The sequence below is a fragment of the Crocodylus porosus genome, unplaced genomic scaffold (assembly GCF_001723895.1).
Source record: "Crocodylus porosus isolate Cpor-Errol unplaced genomic scaffold, CroPor_comp1, whole genome shotgun sequence".
Lineage (NCBI taxonomy): Eukaryota > Metazoa > Chordata > Crocodylia > Crocodylidae > Crocodylus > Crocodylus porosus.
The window spans coordinates 374,014-400,746 of NW_017728951.1; the positions used below are offsets into that span (position 1 = coordinate 374,014).

A 26,733-nucleotide genomic window follows, 5' to 3' on the forward strand; every position below is an offset into this window, starting at 1 on the left:
TGTCAACAACAATTAATGGAATAACCAAACATGAATATGATTTAATTACTAAAGTGACCCAAAATGAGAAAGAGAGCCATCATTTTACCTACCACTTCAGTGTTAGGGTTTATGATGTTATCCGAGGCCTGACTAAATATACAGACTCATTTTTAGTTGTTTGACCGTAACCCGTCATATATTGCTTACTTAGCACTCACGTAGCTTTTACATTTGGATAAGTTATCATAACTTGCACGTACTGTGTGCCATACAAAGTAATATAGTATGAGCATATATAATACATGTATGCTTACACAATATTTTAAAATTAGTGGCAAAATTTTTAATGTAATAGAAGCCTCAAGTAAAAACTTAATAAAAATTAGCAAATTGGGAAACCATTTTCTACTGGTCCAATCCTGAAGAGTAATTCAGGCATTGGTAGCTTAGGGTGCTCAGAATCTCTCAGGACAAAGGAAATATTTCTGCTGAAGCATGATTGACTGATGTTCTCATATTCTCACCTACATCACTGCAACCTGAATGAAGTAAAAAAATAACACTGACATTCCAAGAAAGATGACTATGTAACCAACTTCTTCATTATTATCTAAACATTGAAGTTTTGGGGATAGTAAATGGCTAATAGAGTTTTCTTTGGCTTGGAGCATAATAAAAAGTTGAATATTCTAAATCAGTGTTTTGCATTTCATTTAAATTATCCCTCAGTTTTGTCCATTAGAAAAAGGACTGCATCAAATAAATGCTTCCATATGGAGGGCTATCAAGCTATGTACACCAGTTGCCACATGAAACACTATTACTTTTCAGCAGATCAGAGACTGAACATCCCAGGTGGAATGGGGGATGCATCACACTGGTAAGAGAAGGGAACCCCATCTTTGGGTGCACACATTTCTTGCTGTGTAAACCACAAAGCAGTATTAGCTTTTGGTTTAAAAGAAGACACGCTTGCCCTCAAGGACGGCAAAAAGACACTATGATATCTCTGGGAATTAAAAAGGAAAAACCATGAGATTAAAGTGGTTGTCAACCCTGGATATTATTTCTGACCCTGTGTTACTTGGAGCTGAGCTTTAGCAATAAACTCAAGGTAATCTCAACTCGTGATGAAAATGGTTTACCGTATTCTGTTTGGCTTTTATACAGATCCTCTGTTCATCTTCCCATACTAAGATGCCAGCCCCACAAAGATGTGCATATATTCCAATCATGATTATATTTATAGAACATGTGATTTTTATGGCATCCTGTCTTAGAAGTTTAGGAAATATCTCTAGTTTTATGTAAATTTCCTCACTTGTTATATGCATAAACATGCATTTATCTCTAAAAAACAAAAAGCATTGTGAGATATATCACGTGACAACAGGCAAAAGCTTAAAATGAAATTCTGGAGTCATGCAAGAACTACAAGTGTTAAGTACTTTGCACAAAGAATGCTACAGTAGTTGAAGGGACAGCATCTTCCCTTTCACTCTTGCAACCCCTGGCTTTTCTTAAAAACACCTGAGACCCCCCTCAAGTCCACTGGCAATTCCTGTTGTCCAGTGAAGACAGCAATAAGACAGCAATGTTGTGGGGCTGACAGGAATCTGCAACTCCCTCTGTATGTGCTCTTCACAGCATGTTTCCCCCACCCTACAGAGATCCAGTATTTTAGCTGCATTTTGGATTTTGCCCCTGGGGAGAAGAGCAAGTTGGAACTGTTAAGGCTTAGCCCACAGGGATTATAATAAATGCACCATATTTGAGATCTAGAATATTAGAACTTCTTAGACCTGAATGAATGATTGGTGGGCAAATGAGGGAGAAAATGAGTTCTCTTAATCCACAGAAATGCTAAGCCCGCACAACAGTTTTCTGAACTGTTGCTGCCTTTCTGAACACAGAAGACCTGGTTCTCTCCAAATCAAGGCATACATAATCAGTCTATTCATTCTAAAGCATTTGGTTAGCATAGTACACAATTACATTCTTGGGAAATAAACTGAAAACTAGTAGTATGCCCAGCTACTTTTTATTTAATCTAATTCCTTAGTCATTTTCAGTTACTTGTTCAGCGTTCATGATAAAAATGTTCTTTGGCAAGTTTGACATCAATATTAAATGCTTTGCTTTAAGTCACTTTATGATTTTCTCTCCAAAGAAAAACAACGCAAGAAGTGAAGACATTAAAAAGTGCCCAGCACTGAAGAACACAGAAAATCCTACCTCTACTACAGCTTTGGAATCCAGTCGAAAGTTGAAATCTCCAAAGATAAAATACGAAACTTTCTCAAACCGCTGATCTATTATTCTGAAAAGGCATACAAAAACACATTAACTGCTGTCACTGAGCTTTAAATTTATATAAGACTGTACCTATTGTACTATACAAAAAATCTCCAGGGACTGCAACTGCAAAATGTTAAAATATTTTAATGCAAGTCATGTATTCACAATTATGTTTCAAATTTGAACACAAACAATATTATTCTTGTAATACAAGAAGCAGTTCTTTTTACTGGATTAAAGCTTCACTATAAATGAACAACTGAATTGGATGTGCTGGTTTATGTACTTAAGATGACTTGTAGGTCTGTCTCTATTTACACAAACCCAGATGTTATGGTATATTTGTTTCTCAATGCTCAGTTAAAATGGGAAGTTGGATAAAGGCAAACTGCAGTTCAGTCCAGAAAAAGAGGAAATTGATGATCAAAGGACAAGGAACACATTCTGAGATGATGGTACCTGCCTATTCTGCACCTCTGAAAATGGGATCTTGGTGTTTCAAGTTTGGGACCTAAAAACTGAATCATACAGAAGTAGTGGATACTTCTATATTGGAATGCCTGCCTTAATGCTTATGTTGTAAGTTTACTCTCTGTAACATAGGGATTGCAATGTTTACCTGTATTTATTCAGCACTCTGAGATTCAGGGATGAAAAACTGGTTTAGAAGTACTATACACTGTTTATTACTATCAGTGATAATATTGATCTATAATGTCCCCCATGGCTAGATTACGGCTTCCTGAGAAATCATCTCTTTCCTTGCATACTGACATACCAGTTGAGGAATAGATGCTAAAAATGTTTGTATGCCTATAAGTAGAGGAGTCTTTTACTTTGGTATCTACTAACACCAATTCCATTAACTTTCAGGGTGTGAAATAAAGCCAAACTCTCTTTTCTGGCCTTTGTTTAGGTGGGAAGGATCACTGTTTATTTTTTCAGAGAGTTTCATTTAAAAAAAAAATCTTAGGTCAAATATTAATTATTTGCTGCTATTAAACAACTGTACATGCTTCTAGAGATCTTCGTATTGGGCAAATCCTTCAACATTAACAACATAAAATAATTAAATGAGAGTCACTGAATCAACACTTCATTACCTTGAGACAGGAACCAACTAATTAATTTCCTATTATTAACCAATGAGACCATAAAGTAACAAACCAAAATGTTACAGCTACAATTTGAGGGGAGGGAGGCCTAGCATATTAGGTGTACAGTACACAAAAAGAAATAACAAGCCGGAGACAATAAATTAGACATAGTCTGACAGTAAATATATATATAAGCAGCATGATGCCAAAAAAATCACAGTGTAGCTGAAGCTAAAGACCCACATGGATAGTTAAAGAAGTACATAGAAAGCCATACTAAGTAGCCTCTGGAACAATAATATCCAGCTAGAAGACATTTGTTTTAAATGGCTGTAAAAGTTCAAATATATTACACCTATTCTGACATTTCAAAGCTATAAAATAAAAACACATCTCAAAGTTTACAGTGAGATACTGTGTTGCTCTTAAAAAAATCCACATTTTTCCTTAATGACAATCTATTACATAAACAATATTATTCCAATGAAAAAATCATGTACACTGAACCTAAGTCAGTGACTATTTGAAACAGTCTCCTGCAAAGAACTATCCTTTCCTGGTAATAAAACCTCCAAATTCTCCATTCAGCTGACAAAGTATTGTACTTACTATTAATAAATTCTATATACTGTCAACTGCAACCAACAAGAAAAGCCTGTCAGTACTGATCCATTTGTAACATTAGTTTGATTAGTCCCCCCATTGCACTTCAAGGAAAATGAGAGCTTAAAAGTTAAATCATTTACATTCCCACAATTTGCTAACGCTACCATTGCAAAATCCGATACACAATCTGTACACAAGAAAAGATTTGTTTGCATTGCCAACTTCCCCAATTCATATCACAGCTCTGACTTTGTTCAGTGCCATTTACTGCTGACAAAAGCTGAAAGAGATCCCTAGAATTACATCAAGGTTTAAAGGAGACATCTTAAAATAAATTGATATTATGAAGATGGTATCTTGGATTGTACTATGCAAAGATGAATTTTTCAAACAAACAGTGTGCCATAAGTAGCCTTTTAGACTGTCTCTTACCTAGATTAACTTGAAAAAGCTCAATCAGTTACGAAGAACAAATCAGCAGATTAGTTGTGCCTCTAATCAATTAAAATCCAGTTGTTCCATACACTCGCACATTACCTGATTTAATTGGGAATCATTTTGAATACAAATCAAAGTAATCCTAAAGCTGGAAAATGGTTAATTTTAAAAACTTCTGGATGTCCACATACTTTTTGTTACTGTACAGTTTTGAAGGCTAAATTAAGCTTAACTGAGGTCCTCAAGTTACTCAAAGTGACATCAGCATCGAAAGTCTACCTTACAAAGATATTTTTCTTAATTTTCATTCTCAATCTGATATTTCAACAAATTTCTGTCCGACAACAAACAGTTTTATCTTCCATGTTTGAAGCATTATGGAGATATTTATTTTCACAATGTCATTGTTAATTGTGCAAGAGGCAGAATCCTATTTCACAGATGGGAAGACAAAGGCACAGAAGTAAACTCTTTTCTAACCTCCCAAATGACACAGCAATTGAGAGGTGAAGTAAGGAATTGAGAAAAGAGGAGTCATGACTCTGAATTTTGTGGTCACTCCGCAAGACATAGATGCGTGTCAGGTTTTTATAAGATTTCCATGCAACTAAACATTTTTACAAATTCCCCAGACAACAGAATATATTCACTTGTGATTGTTAAACATTCCTATAATGCTTAATAATAGAATACTTACTTTAAAAAAAATGAAATCAGTCAACAATATAAGTGATCTGGTTCCCTGGTTTCTAGAACTGTTTCTTATTCAAGGGATACGTAAATCTTAGGGCAGTTTCAATAATGTGGTGACTCAATGGCCCAACTCTTGAATCCTTACTACTGCCTCTTGTCCCAGTGAAAACAATCAGACAAGTCTTATCAGATCTTGATTAAGGTTGCAGAACCCATTCCCAAGTTGGCAGACAAGGAGATAGTAAAGTAAAATGTATAAGTAGTTCCTCTTCTACCAGTCAGTGGAAGAAATAACAGTTGCATTCCAGGCACCATTGTATGAAATAGGGTCCATGATAAGTCATTATATAATGATGTCTGAGGGAGGTCATAGACTGAAACAGTTACAGCAGGAGCCAGAGATCTCTGAAAAAGTGTTCTACTTCTCTTGCCCTTGTCATTTAAACTGTCAATCTCCATATCTCATCAAATGTCAATAAAGAAATGATGACACCTCTATCCCCTCAGCAAAAGTAAAAAAGTTTGTTTTCAAGCAAGAGAGGAGAGCTTTGAAAGTTGCTTTATTTTACTTGAGTATTTACTGTTATCACAATTTCCTTTTGAACATGCCATGAATCAAACAATCCTCTAAAAAGGTTGCAGTGAATCACCCAATGGAGTGATAAATCTGAATCATATAAAAAGAAAGCAACCAACCCATGTCACCAGCATTAATTTAATGTTTCTTTGTGGGAGGATCCAGTGCTATTTCATGCAGCTTTTATTTGCTGTTGGTATCAGATTATCAAAAAGGCCACAACATATATTCAGGTTTTAATCCTTCCTGTAAAAGGTTTTTTGGACAGCTTGTGGTAAATATGACTAGCAGATAAGTGAATAAAAATTAAAGCTACACATACACAATTATTTTTTCTTACAGTTTTACATAAAAGTTCAAACTAAAATCCATTAAGTTTTAAATTGTAGGTTTGTTGTGATACAGAGAGGGCAACGACTGGGTTAGAACATAAACTATTGAAAAAGAAACAGTACTTGAATGTAAATATCTTCAAAAAGATTACAAAGTAGGTGGGAATAACACTTTCACTACCATAATTACAAAGTATTTCTAGAAGGCAATTCTTAGTTGCAAAACATGTCTACATTAATGGATACTAGGATAAGAGTTGTAATTGCTTATTTAAAATTTTAAAGAGGAAAAGTTATAAATACAAATTCAAGGTGAACACAACTATAAGGTTGGATGTAATATTAATTCCTGGATTAGATGGGCAATTGGTTTATGCTTGACATTTGGTTATCCTGACGTTCTTTACTTCTTCATATCTGTAAATGTTTTAGTGGGAATACAATTATTCCCTCTTCTGCTGAATCCATTCACAGCATTGACTGTATGAGGAAGTGAAGTCCATGAGATACTACTGTTATTTAATTATCAATTTTATAAGTAGTCCTTGGTTCTGATATTAACGGTAGTGTAAAATAAAGGATCGATGAGTTTATACTAGTTTTTCAGAGTTTAAATACTTTATTTTCACTCTCCTTCTGGACTAAATTATTCTTTTTTTTCTACCCATCTCTGGTTATATTGAAAGTTAATCATATGTCAAACCACCTATGCTGTTCTTTTCTGGTTCTTTATAATCATTGTCACATTTGAAGAAAAATAAATCAAAATGGGAAACCATAATTCAGTTAGGGACAGGCAAGTGCTTGGCTTAGCATCGTATTATGAAGCCTTAATTTTACAGGCCAGTATCTTAATAGCCCCTCTAAGAATACCCTATTTCTCTCAGAAGGCATTTTTATTTTATGTTTTTCTTAAGCAAAATATGCCACAATATGGGTGCCAACTGAACAAGGCACTTAAGCATGTAGTTCAGTCCCATTGTCGTCAGTGGCTTTTAAGCATTATTCAAGTTAAAAATATGCCCAAATGTTTGCTTAGTTAATTCACATGCTTAAAAGTTCACAATGTGCTTGAGTGTTTTGCTGAACTGGAGCCATGGCTACAGCATTAGAAATAGTCTCACTGGCAAGTATTCAAAGTAAGGTTAAACTACTAAGCAGAGAAGTAAGTGGTCACCTGGGTGCAAACCCCAGCAGTCCCAGTCCCCTCATCAGCCTTGTGCCCCATCTCCTTTTCTCTCCTCTGGGAGATGCTGGTTGTGTGGAGGCAGGGGGGAACGGGGAGGGATCGACGCGGCAGGAGTGATAAGTGTTGATGCAGCCAGCAGAGGGTTAATGCAAGAACCTTTCTGTCCCCCTACTGCCACTGCTGTCAACCAGTGCTACTGAATCCCGTTGCCATGGGAATGTCACAATACTGAATTCAGTGGCACTTCCCCCATAGCAAAACCCTCCACCTGGCTGTGAGCTCTGCCCCCTCTCTGAGTACCGCCCCCTTTAACTCAGATCCTGGGGTTCATACCTCGGTCACCCACTGCTTGTTACAATACAAAGGGCATATCTTCACTGCAGACTGAAGTTGGTTGATCCCTGAGTCTGAGTGGATGGCTTACCTTACCACACTGCAACGTTAGACTCAAATTAATGTCTGGCATTCAGGCAACACCGACATGTGTGAATTAGTAGGAATTCTGGGGGCACATTCACACTCAGCACCGACTTGCTGAAACAACATGAAACCTTCACCTGAGACCTCTTTAAAATGCCGTAATTTTATGACATTGCAAGGTTCCACAGATTTCTGACATTAGACAAGTAAATTGTGCCAAAACCCTATGATTCTTTCCTGGGCTGTGATAGGGGGAATGTTTGTCATTCAAGGCATGCTGTGGGGAGCTATGGGAAGCACCATCAGCAGCAAAGTGATTTAGGCAGCAGACTCATTGCACAGTGCAAAGTCATGTGAATGAACAAAGCACTCAGGTTCTGCCTTTAGACTCCGATGAGTCTGATTAACCTCACCTGAAAGCATGGCAAAACTTAGGCTTTTTGTGAAGACAGAAGCGAGATAAGGGAAGAATCTAAACAAAAGCCCAAATTAGCAGTATAGATGAACCCTCACAAGTCAAGCTGGTAAGTACTTGCCCAGGTAAATATACTGAAATGTAGACATATTTGTAGAATCAAGTACCAAGGTTGGGCTAGTGTTATCAATGAGTAGGACGATGAAGGTTTAAATTTTTAAATCATCTACAAGTTTTAAGAACATATTCCCATCAAGAATAAAAAAGATTCAAATGAATGCAAATAGGACAATCAAAACCCAGATATCTTTAAAAATCTTAGGCAAAGTGTCAAGTATATATTGATCAGAGATAATATGGAGTGTCAAGTGGAACACTCTATTAATAATGTTTAAATCAGCAATTACTAAAAGTTGTTAAAATTGTTCAGTAATTTATTTTTGCCACTGAAAATAAAAATCAACATATACTATACTTATTTAACATACATTTTCCTTTATAAAGGTATAAGGCCTACTGTACATATGGTATTAGTTCACTCTGGTTAGTTCAGAAAATAACAGGATAAGCAGAGGCATTATTGACTTTCACTTGCTTTTACACTTATCCCTCACATACAGTCACTGAAAGGAAAGTACAAAAAGCAGCTTAATATCAGCAATTTGGTGATGGAGGGAAGCAGCTGCACATGATTCAATGTGACAAGAGGCACAGTGATTTGGCTAAACCATTTCTTGGGACACTCTGTAAGGAGGATCAGCTGCATTATTCTTTTAATAGCCATGTCTAATGCAATAGCCTGGTGGGTTTTGTCCCAAGTCAAGGTATCAGCAGCAGGTCAGAAGGTAACATTCTGTTTACATGATTATTTCCTAAAGCACTTATCTTGCCTTCGGTGTGAAAGTTGACTTTTCTGTTTGTCAGGGGGCCTAAAGAATTGAAGGAATGGGAAAAATTAGCTACACTGAGCTGGAGCTGAATGGAATTAAGTGGGAGGTCTGAGAAAGGCCCGCTGTGGCACTCAGCAGGATACCTTATTAGCCGCGTCATCGCAGTTCATTCAGGCAAACCATAACAGTGTCACCAACATTCCCACACAAAGACAAAGTTCTTTACACAGTCTATAAACATGCTTCCCCTGGCCAATTCATCCTAGTTTGACACTACTGAAAAGAGGGGTTGTTTTAAAAAAAAAATAGTAATAACAAAACAAAACAAAAAAACTCCTCAGCTCTGCCAAATGCACTGAATGGGGGATGCAGTGGGGAAGGATGGGCATTGTCATGGTTCTTGGGAAGAAACAAAGGTCAAATATTTTATACAGTGATATTTTTAAATCATAAAAAGTTGATAGGTTAAATATTATATGAGATCTACATTTCTACATATCTTTTACTACATTGGGGGGACAGAGATCTCTCCCACCACAACTGTTATATCTTTTAGAATATTCACAAAAAGGAATACAGCAACATTTTAAAAAGTATTAATATTTCCAGAATAATCATAGAATAGCACTTGTGGCAATAAAGTGTATTTAGTCTGCATATACAGATGTGCTAATAGGTCAGTGGCAGTGACAAACACAAAATTAAGAAAATTACAAAAATAACTTGGATTCCCATGTGGTACAGGAGAAATAGTTACTTTACTGCTTTGAAAAGTTTATCTTGCACATTAAATTATAGGAAAAGATATCTGATACAAAAACACAGCTCAGCATCTATAAATTCATGCGCCTGCTCAGAGATACGTACTATATATCTAGCACCATATATCTATATAACGTCCTTTCTTAAATGGAAGGCTTCACCAAACCAGAAATAAGTAGCATGAGACAGACAAATAGCAGCACAACCTAACTAAAGACAGTATTCATTTCTGAAGTTAAACCATTTGTCTTCTTCACTGTTAATTTAAGCAGATCTCTGAATTGAATATTTTCAATTTTGATTGGAATCTGGTAAAAATAAAACTGAAACCTGTTTCTGTATGCTTGGGCAAAATCTTTTCACATTTCATCTGATCAATGAAGTGTTCACAAAACATTGGCGAGGCTGAAATAATAGGGAAGTTTGCTTACTTGTTATGTGTAATGCAAGACATTGAAGTCCCACTGTTCACAAAAACTAGGGAGTCACACAGTAGTATTTAGAGTGAAGGTCACAGAAAGGTTACTGAACAGGAGACAAAACTAATAGGTATTTAACAATCAGATACAGACTAACTCAAAAATGTTTTACATTATAATTCTGTGTTTGAGATTGTTTTACTGCCAAGAGAAGACATAATTCTTGAAGTAGAAAGCCAACAAAATACTAAATATGGGGAAAAAAAATTAACTTGACTATACTGTTGACTGCTACAAGAGGTAATGCCATTAAATTTGCAAATGAACTATGTATGGAGCACTAAGGTTATATTTTTATAATTGAATGCATCCTTAAAAGCCAAAAAGCGTTAATAACAACTCTTGCAGTGACTTCTGATGGAAAGCAAAGGAACAACTACAGTGAAATCTCTCTTATACAACCATAGCCACATCAAGGCACTGGGGCTAGGAGCAGAAGTTACACACAAACTGGTTTAAATAATCAGAAACCGGTTTAAACCTGTAACAGAACAGAAGCTCAGTGCACATAAACCAGTTTCAAAATGGCTGAAACTGGTTTAAGATAAACTTGGTTGAATGTAGTATCAGACTTAACTGATTTGGGTCAAACCAGTTTATGAAACTTCTGTCCCAGACCCCTTCCTGGTTCAAGTTAAATCACAGTCCTCCAGCATCCCAGCATGCTTTCCAGCTATGGGCTGGGCTGTCTGCTTCTGCTGAGAAGGGTTGGGGGAGGCGGGGAAGAGGGGAGGCAGGGACTGCACCACTTCCCCCCCAGACAAACCCCATTGCCCCCACTCAAACTTACTGCTGGCTCTGGCTATGGATTGCAACTCCCAGAGGCGCTTGGAAGCAGCCCCTGTCTGTGCCTGGAAGCAAGAAGAGTCCTGCTGCTGTGAGTCTGGAGTGCAAATTCCAGAGACCTTTGGGGCAGCAGGAAGCGAACACACAGCCTATGCTGGCTGTGCACCAGAGAGCCCCCATGCGGCTGAATTTCCTGAATCAAAAGCAAATGTGTCCAGTTGTTTCTCAGTTTAATCTCTGCATCTTAAACTAACTTGCAAAGACTGAATCGATTCAGCCTTGGGCTTTTCGACTGTCTGTACTTAGCCTAAAGGTCACGGCATCAGGGGGAGAGTTAAGGTTCAGCTTACACATCACCAAAGACAGGAGTCCTGTGTGACCTCAAGGTCTTCACTGATCTTACTTTGACTACAAAGATTCTCAATGCTTAAGAAATTTTTAAAAAATTCTTTGAAAAACAGGGATCACTACTTCCTTCCTGTGTAGTTTCTTTGATGCTCACAGCTGCCTGGGTCGATATGTATGTATCTCATATTCTCTACAGTATACATTTAGAGACAGAATCCAGAAATAATGATTAATTTTTAAGAAAAGTTATCTGGTGACAGTCTAAGTGTACCTAAAAAGACCTAATGTAAGTGCTTTTACTGGCATGTCCCAAATGTTGTAATACTGTCATTAAAAGGCTAAACTTTATCATATCTCTATGCTTGTTCTTTTTGATATAATAGCTAAAACCTATTAATAATATCAAAACATCTCAAAAGGTCAAGCAGCAAACAGCAAGATGAAAGGAGTTGTCAAGGAGCTTAGGCAATCATCTTAGTACTCAAGGCATTTGCCAGGATGGTTTAACTAATATGTGATGTTCACTTTTAATTTCACTATAGTGCCATTTGGGCCAAAAAGCTGTATTTTTTAATTAATTACCATGTCAGTAGCTATTAAGATTAAAAGAAAGACCACATCAATAATAAATACTTAATCCAAAGAAAGGATTACAAGAAGAGCAATAAAAATCAATTTTAGAGCTAGAAAATTGTGACTTTTTCTAGTTTGCCTGGTATTTTCATTATATTGACAAAACCATGATCTTACCTGACACTGACATTCGCCTAATGTAATAGCAGCCATGTATAATGATGTAAGTACTTGTCAATTTTACTACAGAAGAACAAAATTCTGTTACAGTGGGGTTAGGAAATTCTCTTGCTCTTCATGAGATATAAAACATTTATGATTTCAAGAAACTGGGAAAATTGTGTCTTTCTTCAGTTTACTTTGACTAAAGCTTTCAAATAAATATGTATACACCCTGCCCTTAAAAAGGACCAGATCATAGAGAAATATTCCCAGCATCCCTGCTCCTGGCCTTTAAACAACCCCCTAACCTTGACCACCTCATCATCAGAAGTAAATTCCCTGCTGATCAACAGGCACCTAATGGGACCCAGACCTCCTTAACAATAAATGCAAGACCTGTCAACTCATGTCTACTGCCACAATAATTAACACTCTCAATAAGAAAATCATCAGAATCCCCAGACCATACACATGTCTATCCCAGAATGTAGTATACCTCATCTAGTGCACCAACTGCCCTCATGGAAACTATGCACCTGAAAACAGAAACAAACTATGCACAAGAATGAATGATTAGTCCAAAAAAGATAAAGGGCAGAGACACTAGAACATAGGTAGAACATAGTTTTATAGAAAATCATACCCAGTCTGACCTCACAGTTCTTGTGCTCAAAGGAAATTTACAAAATGTTGAAAGATAGTCAAGAAACGAACCTGGGAACAAGAAGTCATTAGCCTCTTGGACACGACGGGCGCTTACACAAGTAACATTTGATTGCGTGATCAAGCCTTTGAAAGTCTCTACAGCCATGATGTAACACGTGCTCAGCTGCAAAGTGCTTTTAAAGTGGCCAAAAAATTAATCCTGATCAAATGAGGTATTAGATGAAGATGCTCTAAAGCAGAGTGCCTTATGGAACTTTTGTTCCCTCCAGGGTTAATTTTTGTGCTTCACAGGGCTGTCAGCAGGGGAAGGAGGGGGAGAGAGAGGGAGCAGCAGGCAGCTGCCAGCTGGGCTTTGCCTGGACAGAGCTGGGAGAGGGCAAGAAGAGCGGAGTGGAACAGAACTCCCTTGCCTTGTGGTCTCCTCCAGTTACTCTGGCTGTGGTATTTGGGAGAGCCAGGCCAGATGTGCAAGACGAGGGGGCTACATTCCACTCCCACCCCTCCCAGTTCTGACCAGGCAAAGCCCAGCTGGCAATGCCTGCTGGGGTGGCAGGGAGGCAGGGTTGTAGAGGGCAGGGGGGTTCAGCAACCCCCTTGGAGGCTGCTGGACCACCTCCCCATCACTGGCCAGGGCTGGTGCAGTCAGGCTTGAGCCCCCCTGATCCAACAGGTGAACATCTGCGGGATTGGGGAGGTGGGGGGCTCTAATTCAAGGTGCTTTGTGTAAAGCACCATGAGTTACAGTGTGGACCCTAAATGTCTGTAGGCACCCTAAGAACCAGAGACCTAACATAGACCAATGAGTCTCAGCCAGGGCCTGGAGCACTTGTAGCACCACATGATCTTTTGAAGAGAGCCTCAAGGTGTTAGGAGATAAGCAGGTATAAGGAGATAAGTGCAAGCTCAGGCTCCTGGATGCCTGGCCATTGCACATCCTCCTCTCCCACCAGCACCTGGCCCCTCTGAAAGGAGGCAAGCACTGGAATAAATACATTAGTTTTTGAAATGGGGTACTGCTCAATTTACAAAATATGTGGCGGGATTCCTCAACTCAAAGGAGGGGTGCCTTGAGGCTAAAAATGTTAAGAACCACTGATACAGACAATGACTTCTTGGCCCATTATAATCTACCTGATATTCACTGCACTTTGCAGGTGATAATGACCTTCCTGAATGATCTTGTTCTTCCACCATCAGATTTTTACTGCATCTCTTTGGTCTGTTAGCTACCTGATAACTTCTAACTAATATGTGATTAATTGGCTACTTGATACCTGCCTACTATGTCATACCTTGTTTTTACTTACATAGGGATTTTAAACAGGTTTTTGTTCCACCTACTACTTAGCTGTGTAGTGAGTGCTTCTTCTCTCTCAGAGACCTGAGGAAGGGTATTATGATACTCAAAATCTTGTCTGAGTATATTGCAACTATGCAATTTGCCAGTAAAGCATATCACCCACAAAAATTCTTGCCTATCAAATAAACATGTAACATTTACCTTTAATGATATGTATACTTATTCATCAACAGACAGTAGATCCTTGGTATGTCTTAATATGCAGAAAATGTCTAGGAAGTAGACAATATATCAAAAGGTATATTGATATGTATCAGTACATCAAACACTACAAAAAGATTAAATAGCGTTACCACTACTATATCTGAAAACCATTCAATTTGAATGTACCACACAGATTTTAAAATACAGTATAACCTCATAAATATGGATATCAAAAATCTAGAATTATCAAAAATCTGGCACCTTTTTAAAACTACACTCCATCACTGGTAGCGGCGGCCAGTCCCAGACAGTAGAGAGGGAAACTTGCATGCAACGGCTGCCGTCGCCATCCACCAACCTACACCACTGCTCCATGTGCAGCTGCTGCACCGGAACCAGCGACCACTACTGCCCCCTCCCCCACCACACCACTCTGAGACTGGCTGCTACTTTGGTTTAAAAAAATCCAGAGTTTTCACATTTCCAGCAAGTGCTTGAAGCCTGCCAGGTCGGGGGGGGAAGGGGGCACCAGTGGTGACCAGCCAATTGCCAATGCCCAATGGCGGGGGAGTGGTCCCCCATAGCCAATCATCGAGCCCAGAAATGCCAGGGCGGCATGCCCAGAAGTGCCAAAGGCACTTCCCTCAGTGCCCCCACTTCTGAGCCAGCACTCTCAGGGAGTGCACTCCCGAGCGTCACCACTGGTCCTTTCTATGCAAAATTTCAGAAGACAGAACATTTTAGAATAAAATATATATAGTTTACAAAATTGGCTTAAAAATGACTGTACTATGAACAAAATCTTCATTTTCCACTTGATCCAAAAACATTAATTAAAATGACAACATCCTACTTATTCGTTATAATTCTGAAAATTAAAACAAGTCACAGCAAACTTAAAATAAATAAAATATAATAATCAGAGGCTTGAAAAGAGCTTCATCCAAGGAAAGCTTAAGATGATTCAGCGTCTAATATTACAACAATCAACAATTTGTTCAGGCAGCTTGTGCACTCATTTAGTTTGAAAGCCAGGTCATATTGGATTACTTAATTAAGAGAGGATACAAATAAAGTGAATAAAATAAAAGGATAGAAAAGTGCTATTGTAACCGTATTTATACTCCCAGAAGGAACTGTTTATGAAAAATGAAACATACCAAATTTAAAATTGCAGGAGCAAAACCTGGTTTTGCTCTCCACATAAGTAAATACTGGAATTGACTGCCAGACGAAGAGACAGTGGCAAAAACTTTGCTGGATTGGGGAAAAAGAAAAATATGTAAGCACAGATGGGAGATGAAGCAGGCTGTAAGACATGTATATATGTCAGGTTCTTGTATCTGTAAGAGATCCAAATTAGCCCTCGAAAGAAGTTGGAACAGTTTAAGCTACAGAAGTTAATTATGTGTTTAAAGAACTTTCAAAAGGCACTCAGATATCATCAGGGCTATGTAAGGACCTGAGGAAATGAACATATCGAACTACTCTAACTTACTTGACCTAAAAGGGCCCCTCACTTTGCTGGCTGGCAGTTAGAACACACACTTCAGCTATTTTTTTCCAGGAGGCCAGGATCTTCATAATCATGAGGAATCCTAAAATGTTTAATTTGGGCAGATTTAAAGTTACTTTACACTGCTCTGGCCCTACAATGTCTAAAAATTTTGCCCCATTCAAAGATCTACTAAGGTTAATGGATGTTCATTCCAGAGAATTAGTGGTTTACACACAAACGTATCAATCAAATAAGTACCTAAAAATGATAATGCTAGCAAGAACAACAATTTATAGTGTATATCAAAACTGTTATTCTTCAGGACATATGAGTGAGATCACTGCCTAGAATTAGAAGAAAATTTCTCTCACACCAAGGCCATGCATAACTACCCATTAGGTGGGATCTGCATCTTCTTTTGAAGCATCTATAATTGGATACTGTTAGACATGGATCATGTTCATACTCACATGGCAATACTGATCTTTCTGTAATGCTGAAAATGTTGAAAGATAGTCATTCACTTAAAGGTTCAATTCTGCAGCCATGGACTTAAATGGAAGCAGAATTGAGCTCTTACAGCCATCTTTCCATTTTATAACTTCCAGCTCATTTTATCATTTTAACAGAGATGCATTTAGTGGATTGTAAATAGAATCACAACAGCAATTTATTTCCATTTCTGTATAAATGAATAAAGATTGGAACAGCAGCCCATATAGATTACTTTTAATCCAATCATAGCTGTCCTGGAAAATAGTACTGCCATGCAGTAAAACATATCAAAGGACACAAACCACAATGAATGCTGATGCAAGTTAGTGTCACTGTTAGCCTGACATGCATAGAACATTCTTCATCTGAACGAGAAAAAAAATCCTTCTAAGGAACAAATTAAAATGAAAAAAAGAAAACCTACATAATTTATATTCATAATTAGGGTGACTATGCATCCTGGTTTGCCTGGGATGGTCCAGATTTCTAAGGCTGGTCCCAGCTGGTTGGTGAAAATTAAAATGAATGTCCTGGAACTGCAGAGGCACATGGTACAGTCTGGGAGGGAGGTGGAGCAGCATGGTGCACCAGGCAGCTCCGCCTCCCCACTAGACTGTGCCCAGACCTTTGCTTACTGGCCTTTCCCACTGCCTGCAGCAGTGCCACTGACTGCAGGGGTGGGGAGGGGAAGCACGTCCCAGGGGGACAAGACGAAAGGAGCGGAGGCCCTCTCCCCACGGCCAGGATTGTGGTGGGGAAACTCTCCACAATCCTGTAATGGGACAAAACTTTCCTTTAGCAGGTGCAGTGGATAGGAACACACTGTAGCTGAGCAAACTGCCTGTGCGGTTCATCAGCCACTTTTCTACGTGGCTGGGACTGGCGCATGGCGATGATGTCACAGAAAGATGCTGTCTGGCTCTGATAAAAGCTGGCGGCAGGGAGAATGTTGGGGGACACACAGCTGAGCGGCTGCTGGCTGCTCCCCCCCGCAGTGCGTTCCAACGTTTGGTCCCAGGACAGAGTCCTGAAGAGGGGTTTGCCCCAAGACTGGATGGCGGCCCAAGCCTGGACCACGAAGGATGCTCAGGGACAGGTCCTCTCTGTACATGCAGGATGCCCTGGGGCTGAGGAGAGAGGGGCCCTTGGAGAGACTCCAGGCCCAGACTTAAGGAAGCCAAACAAGCCATATGGCGGTCCATAGATAACCAGTCCCTAGACTGTGATGGGCTGATTGGACTCATCCCAGGCCCATCTTGGAAGGGGTTGAAGCACATGACCCTTGCACCAAAAGAGATGTGCTAAGTTCAGTCTATAATATTAGAAGCACATGTTGGGGCCATGCCAATAGGCCTGGTGATTGAAGTATGCAGGCCGATTACTACCTGGCCAAACACTGCTGGTTGGTGCATGGAAGGGATGTAGGGGAGGTGGAGGCCCAGGAATATCCGCCGGTGACATCTGACAATATTCCAATGCTGAGGGAGCCTCCCGCTTTTGAAAATAATAACTAGTCATGGTGGGCAAGTATCAGGGGTCTTCCTGGGGTGACTGCACATGAGTAGCAGTAATGCCCGAAGGAAATCGGGGACAGGACAGAAACAACCAGTCCTGAGCTGCGTGGGAGCGGCTAGTTGAGACCCATCAGGTACAAGGAAGTTTCCCAGATGTCCCAGATTCCTTATGGTCACCCTATTCATAATTCATATACGAGAGATACATTCTTAGCAAGTCAAGTAGTTGAAAGATTACTGCTGCTGTTATTTTATTGATTTAAAAATGCTCCTACCCTCCCTCCCCTCTCCTGTCCCAGATCAATTAGTGGTTAGTTATGGAAATTTTAATTTAACACCATGTGGAAGGGGTACCTTATACCACACCATCTAATTCACTAAGTATCTAGAACATTAGATTCTGCTAGAATCATGTTGTAGTCCAGGGACTGGTAATGTTTTTTGCCAGGGGGCTAGAATGTCCCAGCATGGGCCTGAAGCCCTGGGCATGTGATAGTGGTGTGGTGTATGGAGAACTTCCCTCTGCCAAGTGCTAATTGCCCAATTGAAGCACAATGTAGGGAGTGCTCCACTCCACCAGAGCTTCTGATGTCTGCTTGTGGTGCACAGCAGGAAGAGCCTCACCACCAAAGCCATGCCCCTGCAGGCTGAATCAAAAGGCTTTGTGGGCCACAGGTTGCTGACCCCTGTTGTAGTCAATTCTGAGTGTTCTAGAGCAGCTGCCTTGGATGAAACTCTGGCAATCTAGTTTCAAAAGAGTAAGTTTTTCAGGAGAGTCAGAACATGCAGCTAGTGTGACAGTACACAGACTTGTCCCAAACTTCTGGCCAATCTCAAAGATCCAATTCCATATGAAAACAATTCAATACCACCAAGGAATCTCCCAGATCATTTTTTCTTTAATCCATAGCCTTCCTCTTGCAGTTATTTGTTGAAGGATGGAACCCAGCCCTATAAATATAACCTTTAACAGCACCAAGAATCCAGGAATGCTATTCTGACACCAAATTATATATACCAAAAGCAAACTCAGTATCTTCAGGTTTATAGTTTAAAGAGACATTCCCCTTTCAAAAGGACTGAAAGCTGTTAAAGCTTCTGATTATTTACTGACAATTCCGCAATAAGATCCCATATTACCTGAGAAATTTTGTTTCGTTTTTAAATGTGTGTATAATTATAACAACACTAGGAAATTAGAGCAGAAATGGAAAACTGAAAAGTCTTTTCATATATAAATCCAGAATAGTGACAGAAGTTTAACACTATAGCCTTTTTAATGACTTGAACCTGGAAACATTGTTCTGCAGCTGTTGGAGATAAAAGAGCTAGAAAACATTGATAATTAAAATAAAAAGAAGTTAATCTGTGTAATCGAGGAATAAAAGGATGCCTCCTGCAGTTCTAAAATCTTGTTCTTCATTTGTAATAAACCCATTCTACTGATCTTTAGAAATATAAACATGTATTTTTGATTAAAAATATACATTTTAAAACTTGCTCTGAGGTTAAAAATACAGTCTATTTTATATTCCAAAACCCAAATATGTTTTCATGTATATGGAATACTCCTTAATTTTTTTGACCACTGGTGTCAGACATGTAAAAGACTAAGCCAGTGGGAAAACAAGGAGGGAAAAAAAAGGTCTGTGACTATCTGACAGGTTGAGAAAAACAAGATAATTTTACTCATTTTATGCTCTGAAGAACGTATTATACAAACATGATAATTTTGAGAGCCCTTAACCCTAGTTTGAAGAGGGGAAGGGGACAAAACACAGTATTTATGAGATCAGCCTAACATAAAATGTTGTCTTTTCTGAAGTGATACAGGATTTTAAATCCTGGTTAGAAGATGCTTGGGTGGAAGGGCTCATCTGGCCTGGTATTTCATTCTCTTTAACATAATAAATTTAATTACAAAGTTGGAAGAACTACGGTTTCTGTCAGAGAATGCACTTGGAGTTAAATTATCACAAAAAATGAGATGGAAGGAATAAAATAGAAAAGAAAATATGTAGGCTACTCTTAGAATGTTCTCAAATGACCCAGATCTTTAGAATGAAGTTTTCCTTTGCCTAGAAACTAAGTGGCTTTTCTTTTGCTCATTCAGCTGCTAGTTCTGGGAAAAGCCCAAAGAGAAACATTTAGATTGGAGGGGTCTTTGAGAAGATGTGACAGTTGACTGATGAGCATCCATAAAATGACAAAGAATAGTTGTGTGGAGCCTGTGCATCACATCGCCTCTCCCTGGGAAACTAATTGCTCTGAATTGTTAATAGTAACATTATTTTTCTGGCAATCATTTCTTTTGAATACCCAAAATGAGCATGAAACAGCTCCTTTGACCAGACATAAAAGTTAAATGTCCCAATGTTGATCAAATTAACTTCAGCGATGTGACAATGGACTATATTTGTGAGAAAATAATGAAGGGCACAAAGGGGTGCTTTATGCCAAGATTTCACAGTTGTAATGTAAAAATGTTTCTGTTGAACTAGGCCAGGCAACATTTCAAAAGGAAAACAGAAGAGCACTGTCACTTTCTAAAAAAAATCTCATTTCACGGATCTGAATGCTCTGGATAATTTCAGGAAGTTTCAATGGCTGGCACATAAGCAATGACAGTATCAAGCTAATATCTCACATCCTCATTCTTATTAAGCTCTCATATAATGCATATAAAAGACTCCATCTTGCAGTTCTTACTGAGTCCTTACTCAGCAGCAATTCTATTGAAGTCAAGAGGAATTTTGCCCAAACAAGACCTGTAGGATTTAGCCCAATGTAACCTAACACTATACAGACATAAAGCCTAGTAAATAAAACACTTATGTTGGTATTAATTACAGAATATGCACAAAAATCTTTAACTAAAAGAAACTGCATGGGTCCTCGCCATATTTCATATATGAGCTTAATACTTAAAGTTTAAAAGGCACAAAGATAACAGTGCTATGTAGATAGGGGCAAATCAGGCAAGCAAATGATCCTATATGGGACTGCAGGCATTTCTGGGTTGTACGGAAGTATGTAACTGTACAGCCAGATGTTTATTTGGAGTTTATGAAATAAATTTACACTAATATATCAGCATAAATCCAGAGTAACACTACTGGCCTACAATACGTTAGTCTGGATCTTCGCACTGGTGTTGAGAAAAGATTTATCCCTGTAGCAATTATTATGGTTCTACAGCAAAGAGCCTGTAATAAAATACTGTTACCCATGTAGTCACTAAACAAATGAAAAAAATAATCTGATTTTATACACACACCAGCTGTTATTGGCCCATTGTTTACCATACAGACTGATCTATATAATACTCTAAAATCATTGCAAGATTAAAAACCTGCACTCTAGAAAGCTTATTAAAAATATTTTATAATTTACTCCCAAACCTTCCTAGATACTTTTAGAATCAACTTCCACTTGTTTTTTAAAAAGTTTTTAACTTCAAGGTATTTCAGAAGCTTCCTGCCTATGTATTACAACTTTACATAAAATAATAATCTTGGTAAACAAGAACTTCTGTAATACTGTTAAATTAATTTGCCTAACTTGTTAACTGTTTTATGCTTGCATTAAAGAATCTTGGAGTCATTTGAACCTGACATTAAAAAGGTTATAATTAATGCTTATGCAGGTAGTTATAGAAATACAGATACATACATAAGACAGAATTGTGGTTTCACTTACTCCCAGAGTGACTTAAATCAACTGTGAGAAGGTGTTTCTGTTTCATTCAGTGAAGGTTTAGCTCATTAAACTGTTTTCCTTCTCAGCATTGTTCATTGGGTTTGAACTGCATTGCTGTTAAATGGTCTTTAGCAGTTTAAAGGCTTTAGAGGAAAAGACTTATCAGTCTCTGTTTTTAAGAGTACTAAATCTGCATTATTAGTGCATGCAGATAAGGGGATTTAAATGCCTGGCTTGAAGCCTCTCTCTTCTGTGTTTATCTGACACTGCATAGCTCCTGTAGCTCAGCTGGAAATGTAGATCTATGAAGCTTTAAAGAGAGATTAAAGCCAAGAAAAGAAGTACTTTTTCCCCTATAGATGTTCTCACTTTCCCTTTTCCTACTGTCTGAGGGAGTGATGGCAGACAATGGTCAAAGATGGTTCCCAAAACCCTCTGAATGGGGACACTGTTGGTGGTAGCATTCATTCAAAGTGAGTTTCAGTGTATTGTCCTCCCCAATCAGTAGATCAGAATAGAGTTTGCTGGTGGCTGCCAAAAGGTTAGCAATGCTGATGAAAGGGGTTTCCCATTATTCACTGCTCTTACAGAACTCCCCTTTTGTGCTAGTCAGCCCATCATTTCACTATGGAGGTCCGGATCTGCGGCTGGCTGCTCTCTCAAAATGACCAATTCATGTGAATGCAAAATGCAGTAGTAGTGCAACCTAAAATTGAAGGTTTTCTTTGCTAAGAACAGGAGAGTTGGGGCAATTTTTGGCCATGCCAAATTTTAATGATATACCATCATGACAGCTTTGACCCACAGATAACACTAATACTACAGTTTGATTTCCTTACCCTTGCTGGGGCATCGTGGGAGGTCCAAAGCCAAAATTAGCTAAATAAAGCACACAACATGTTGAAAGCAAGCAAGCAATAAATAATATACAAAATTATATAGGTCTACATAGGTTCCTTAATGCAGAACAAAAAACAAATGGGAGGAGGGCGGGAGGAAGGATGAGGGGGGAAAGCAAAGGTCAAATAAACCTTCCCCTATTGATATACTGTAACACACATAATATTTTGTTGACCCCAACCCCCAGATCTCACTGCCCTTCAATTAATCAATTCAAAGTATCGCTTGTGCCAACACATCCACACTTTCTACATTACATCAAGGGAGTTCATGATTTTTTTGATGTTTTAAATTGTTTCTATTAGAAGTGTTGTAAGAGAAAAAAGGCCCACCCAAAGTGCAAATGAAATATTAAAAGTTGAAGTAGTTCCTACTCCTTTGTTAGTATACAGCCACAGTGAAGGATGCTCAAATGGGCTTGCTTAAAACACTTTTCTTTAAAATTAATCTATTGTGCATGTATGGTTGAAAAAGCTATACATTTAAGTAAAAAATACAGGCTAGGTCTTAGCTAAACAAAAACTTTCCTGGAGTTGTATGTACAGAAGTCAAACTTCGGATGCTACAGATTTGAATGACAAAATAGTTATACCCATTCTACACTAAAGGCATGTCTATACATCACCATATGGTGACATTGCTACAGTGCTGTGGTTTTGTACTTCCTTTTGGAAGTACTAAAGCATGGTATAGTACAGGTGGTTAATGCGCCATGCGCATGGCGTACAGTTAGATTTTGCTGCTACGTCACCATAGCAGTGTGCTATATTGGGGAAGCACATTGCTACAGCAATGTAGTTTGTGGTCACATGCAGACCCACGTGATTGCTATATTACCATAGCATGCCATACAGCTACACTGCCGTAGGAGGACGTGCAGACACACCCTAAAGGTCTTTCACTGACAACCTAAGATAAGGGAAAAGGACAAAATTGTCTATGTACAAACATGGATATTTTAACACTCCATACCTATATTTGGTGCCAGAGTATATTAACCTTCAGGATAAGTGGCAATCTTTAAAGTAAACTATTACTTTTCTATAGGAAATTCTTTATGGAAAATGATACTGCACTTACCAACTCAAGGCATTCTCAGTATAGGGGAGAACCGTTAGCAATAGAGGAACATACACTGAACATACACTTAATCTTGGCCCAATTCCTGAACACAACCAAATTTTTGTTAAGATAGAAGAATGAAGATCCTTTAAAACTCTGCATATTTTTACCTACTTATCCCTTTTTCTTTCCTCACCAAGCCTGCCATCCACAAGACTATGAAGTCTTACAGTGTCTACCAATACTGTTCTAAGTAATGGCCTGTGGTTGGTACACATAATGCATTCTTCAGTAGCTGCCACCCTGTACTTGGACTCTCCATATGTGATCACTATTAGGCTGCTTTCCAACGGAGAGATAAGTAAAGTGACCCTCACTTAACTTTTCTTAAAAATCTGAAGCTGCAGTGGTTTCTCTCCTGTTGTTGAATCATTCTTTCTGACATACACTGCATACTCAGTACTCCTGAAAGAGGGATTCATGGCTACTAGGTCTACAATAGCATCAAATACAGCAGAAGACTTTCCAGAGACAAATCTGCTAGAGGCCCTAGGGGAGGAAGCTGATTGAGGAAGTGAGATCCCGATCTCTGCAAAGAAAGTTGGGGAACCTATGAACTCAAAATGTTCACAGAGGACTTGTTTTCACAGGAAAACAAGTTTGTTTGTTTTTTTACATGTTAGCTAACTCATGTAAAAATTCTGGTACTAGATTGCATTCTACATATTGGGCATTTAAGTACAATTCCATTCCATCCTATTCAAGTCCCTGAAAGTTCATTAATGTATCTATTTTTTCTAATATGTCATCATCTGGTCCTTAAGACTGAGTCACAAAGAAGCAATGAGAAGATGGAGGCCCACACATTTTTTGTATTATCAGTTTTTCAGGAACTCAATCAGGGTGGAACAGGAATACACACAGGCACTTTAAGGCTACACACAGACATTCAGTTTCTCTTGGGAGAGTCACCACTGCTCTCCCAGGAGAAACCACAAGATGTTTAGAACGTTTCTCCCACAGGAAAAATGGATGCTCCAAGAGAAAATAATTTAGGAAGAACAAGGGTTAAATCATTCATGGGAGAGTTTCTTCTGGGAGATCAAATGCCTGTAAACATTTTTTTCTTAGAGAAGCAACATCACAGTCCTTGAGCATCCCAGAGTGCTTTCCTCTTCCCCCCCACCCTCCCCAAAACACAGAGACACACAGACTCCAGCTGAGCAGGGAGCAAAACACATCCCCTTTACAGTCACACATTATGCTTCTGGGAGACAGAATCTACTTCTTGGTAGTCTGGGTCAGCTCTTGAGGGCCCTTTGCATTGCTGCCATTCTGTATCCAGACAGACTGAGGGAGCCTGCAGAGCAGGACAATATGTGTGACTAGGACCCCCCCTGGCTGCACAGTGTCAGCACTGCAAACTCTCTGCTCTTTAGGGGCTCAGCATTCAAATATCTCTTCAGCTGTCTTTGAGAATAAGCCTGAGAGAATTCTTTTAGATCATTTGAACATATTTATGCATCTTAAGTCTACTTATGATCCCAAAAAGTAAAATAAAATCTAGCTTCTAATGCAGATGACACAAATTGTAATTTTACTTGCCCGTTGTTTATGAAGTCCATAATTTACTTCCATTTGACTAGTACATGTTAAAAATACAAACTTCCCTTATCTATATTGGGCTTTTAACACATTAGTTAATCTGTGTTTACATGCACCTGTTTTTCTACCGCAGACAGGGAAAAGATGGATTTATGGTACCAGGGGACATCTGGGTGAGAGAGAGAAAATCTAAGAGGATGGAAGGGGTTCTGTTGCACAGTAAGAAATGAATGGATGTAGAGTGATGGCACTCTGAAGCTGGCACTTTGTCTTGTTGTAGTGGTGATGGTCTTGGGGATAACACAGTTGCTCCAATAAAAGATATTATCAAACAAACTTTCTTCTCATAAGAAGGAAGACATAACTATTAGGGGTATCACACAGTATGTATACATTTTTAAAAAATAAAGAAAAAATATTAGATAATGGGGAGAAGTACCAAGTTATTTATGAAACTAATCACTCAAAACATCAAATTATTCTTGACTTAATCACTGTTTAGAGAGATCTATGGTCAGGATCTCTCTAACCTGTTACTGCTATGATCATAAGCAGTACAACCTGTACTGGTCAACGCCAAGTGCTGGGTGGTGGTTAATTAACCTGGCAACCTCAGGAAGCACCAATGGCGTCAGGCAGCTGAGCGCCTGAGGAGAATAGTGGAACTCTTAATGGAGGAAATGCCCTCAAAAGGCATAGGAGCATAATCGCTCAGTGATTTTGTCAATGGCACCCACGCAGGGCACACTGGAATCTTCAGCTGTGATTGACAACCAATCTAGAAGTGGAGCCCCAAAAGGCAGACAGATGGAAGACTTCCTCTGCACTGGCAACTCCTGCAGTGTAGCTGGTTTCAAACATATTGACTCCCACCCTTCCTTTGGACCAAACCAGTGTAGCCAAGAGGGGTATGCCGATACATGAGCAAAGCAGCATCACAATATCAACTGCCCAGGCTACTGCAGTCACATCACATGGACAGGACACCCCATCCTTGGTGGCAGCATGGACACAACACAGAAGGTGGTAGTTACAAGCACTCACTTGACTAACATAGAGGAGGGTGCCATGGGTCACCTTTGACAGCAGGAGGAATCATAGCATTCCACTGGTCAGCTACTACTTGCCATAATGCAGGGAAGCCCATGGACAGTTAGGTGCTGACCTGCCATAGTTTGTCTGCCTAATTGAGTGCATGGGGCTAATCCAAGAGCCAAAAAGCAGATGGAAACCTTGCACTTAGCGAAAATGAGAAACCAAGAACTTTCCGGTTTGGAAGCTAGAATGTCAGGACCATGAGTCCTGGCCTGACAGACTATGGTGACCTACAGTATGTAAACAGCATATGGAAGTCAGTCTTGATTAACAGCAAGCTGTACAAAATCAGCGTTGACATTGCAGCACTCCAGGACCCAAGACATGAAGATACTGGTTCTATTCACGAGGCCAATTATACCTTCTTTTGCCAAGGTAAAAGTGCTGAAGAAAACTGTCTGCATGGCATCGGTTTCATTATGAACAACAAAGTGGTAATACTTATAAAAACACCCACTGGGAAGTCACAGCACATTATCTGTCTGCTGCTTCCCGGGGGCCCGCATCCGAGACATTGCGGAGAGGATCCCGCAGCTCCTCCGGCCCACAGACCACTACCCCATGCTCCTTATTCATGTGGGCACCAATGACACGGCTCGGAGCACCCCCAGCCAGGTCATGAGGCGCTACAGGGAGTTGGGAGTGGGG

At 39.1% G+C, this 26,733-nt stretch overlaps 1 protein-coding gene across 1 annotated transcript in view; it reads right to left on the reverse strand.

Annotated features, from left to right (window-relative positions):
- Nucleotides 1–26,733, reverse strand: part of INPP5A (inositol polyphosphate-5-phosphatase A) — a 441,277-nt gene that overhangs the window by 112,673 nt on the left and 301,871 nt on the right. Inside the window, exon 9 of the mRNA XM_019555884.1 lies at nucleotides 2,218–2,302. Coding sequence (XP_019411429.1) covers nucleotides 2,218–2,302 — 85 coding nt within the window. The remainder of the gene's footprint in view (nucleotides 1–2,217; nucleotides 2,303–26,733) is intronic.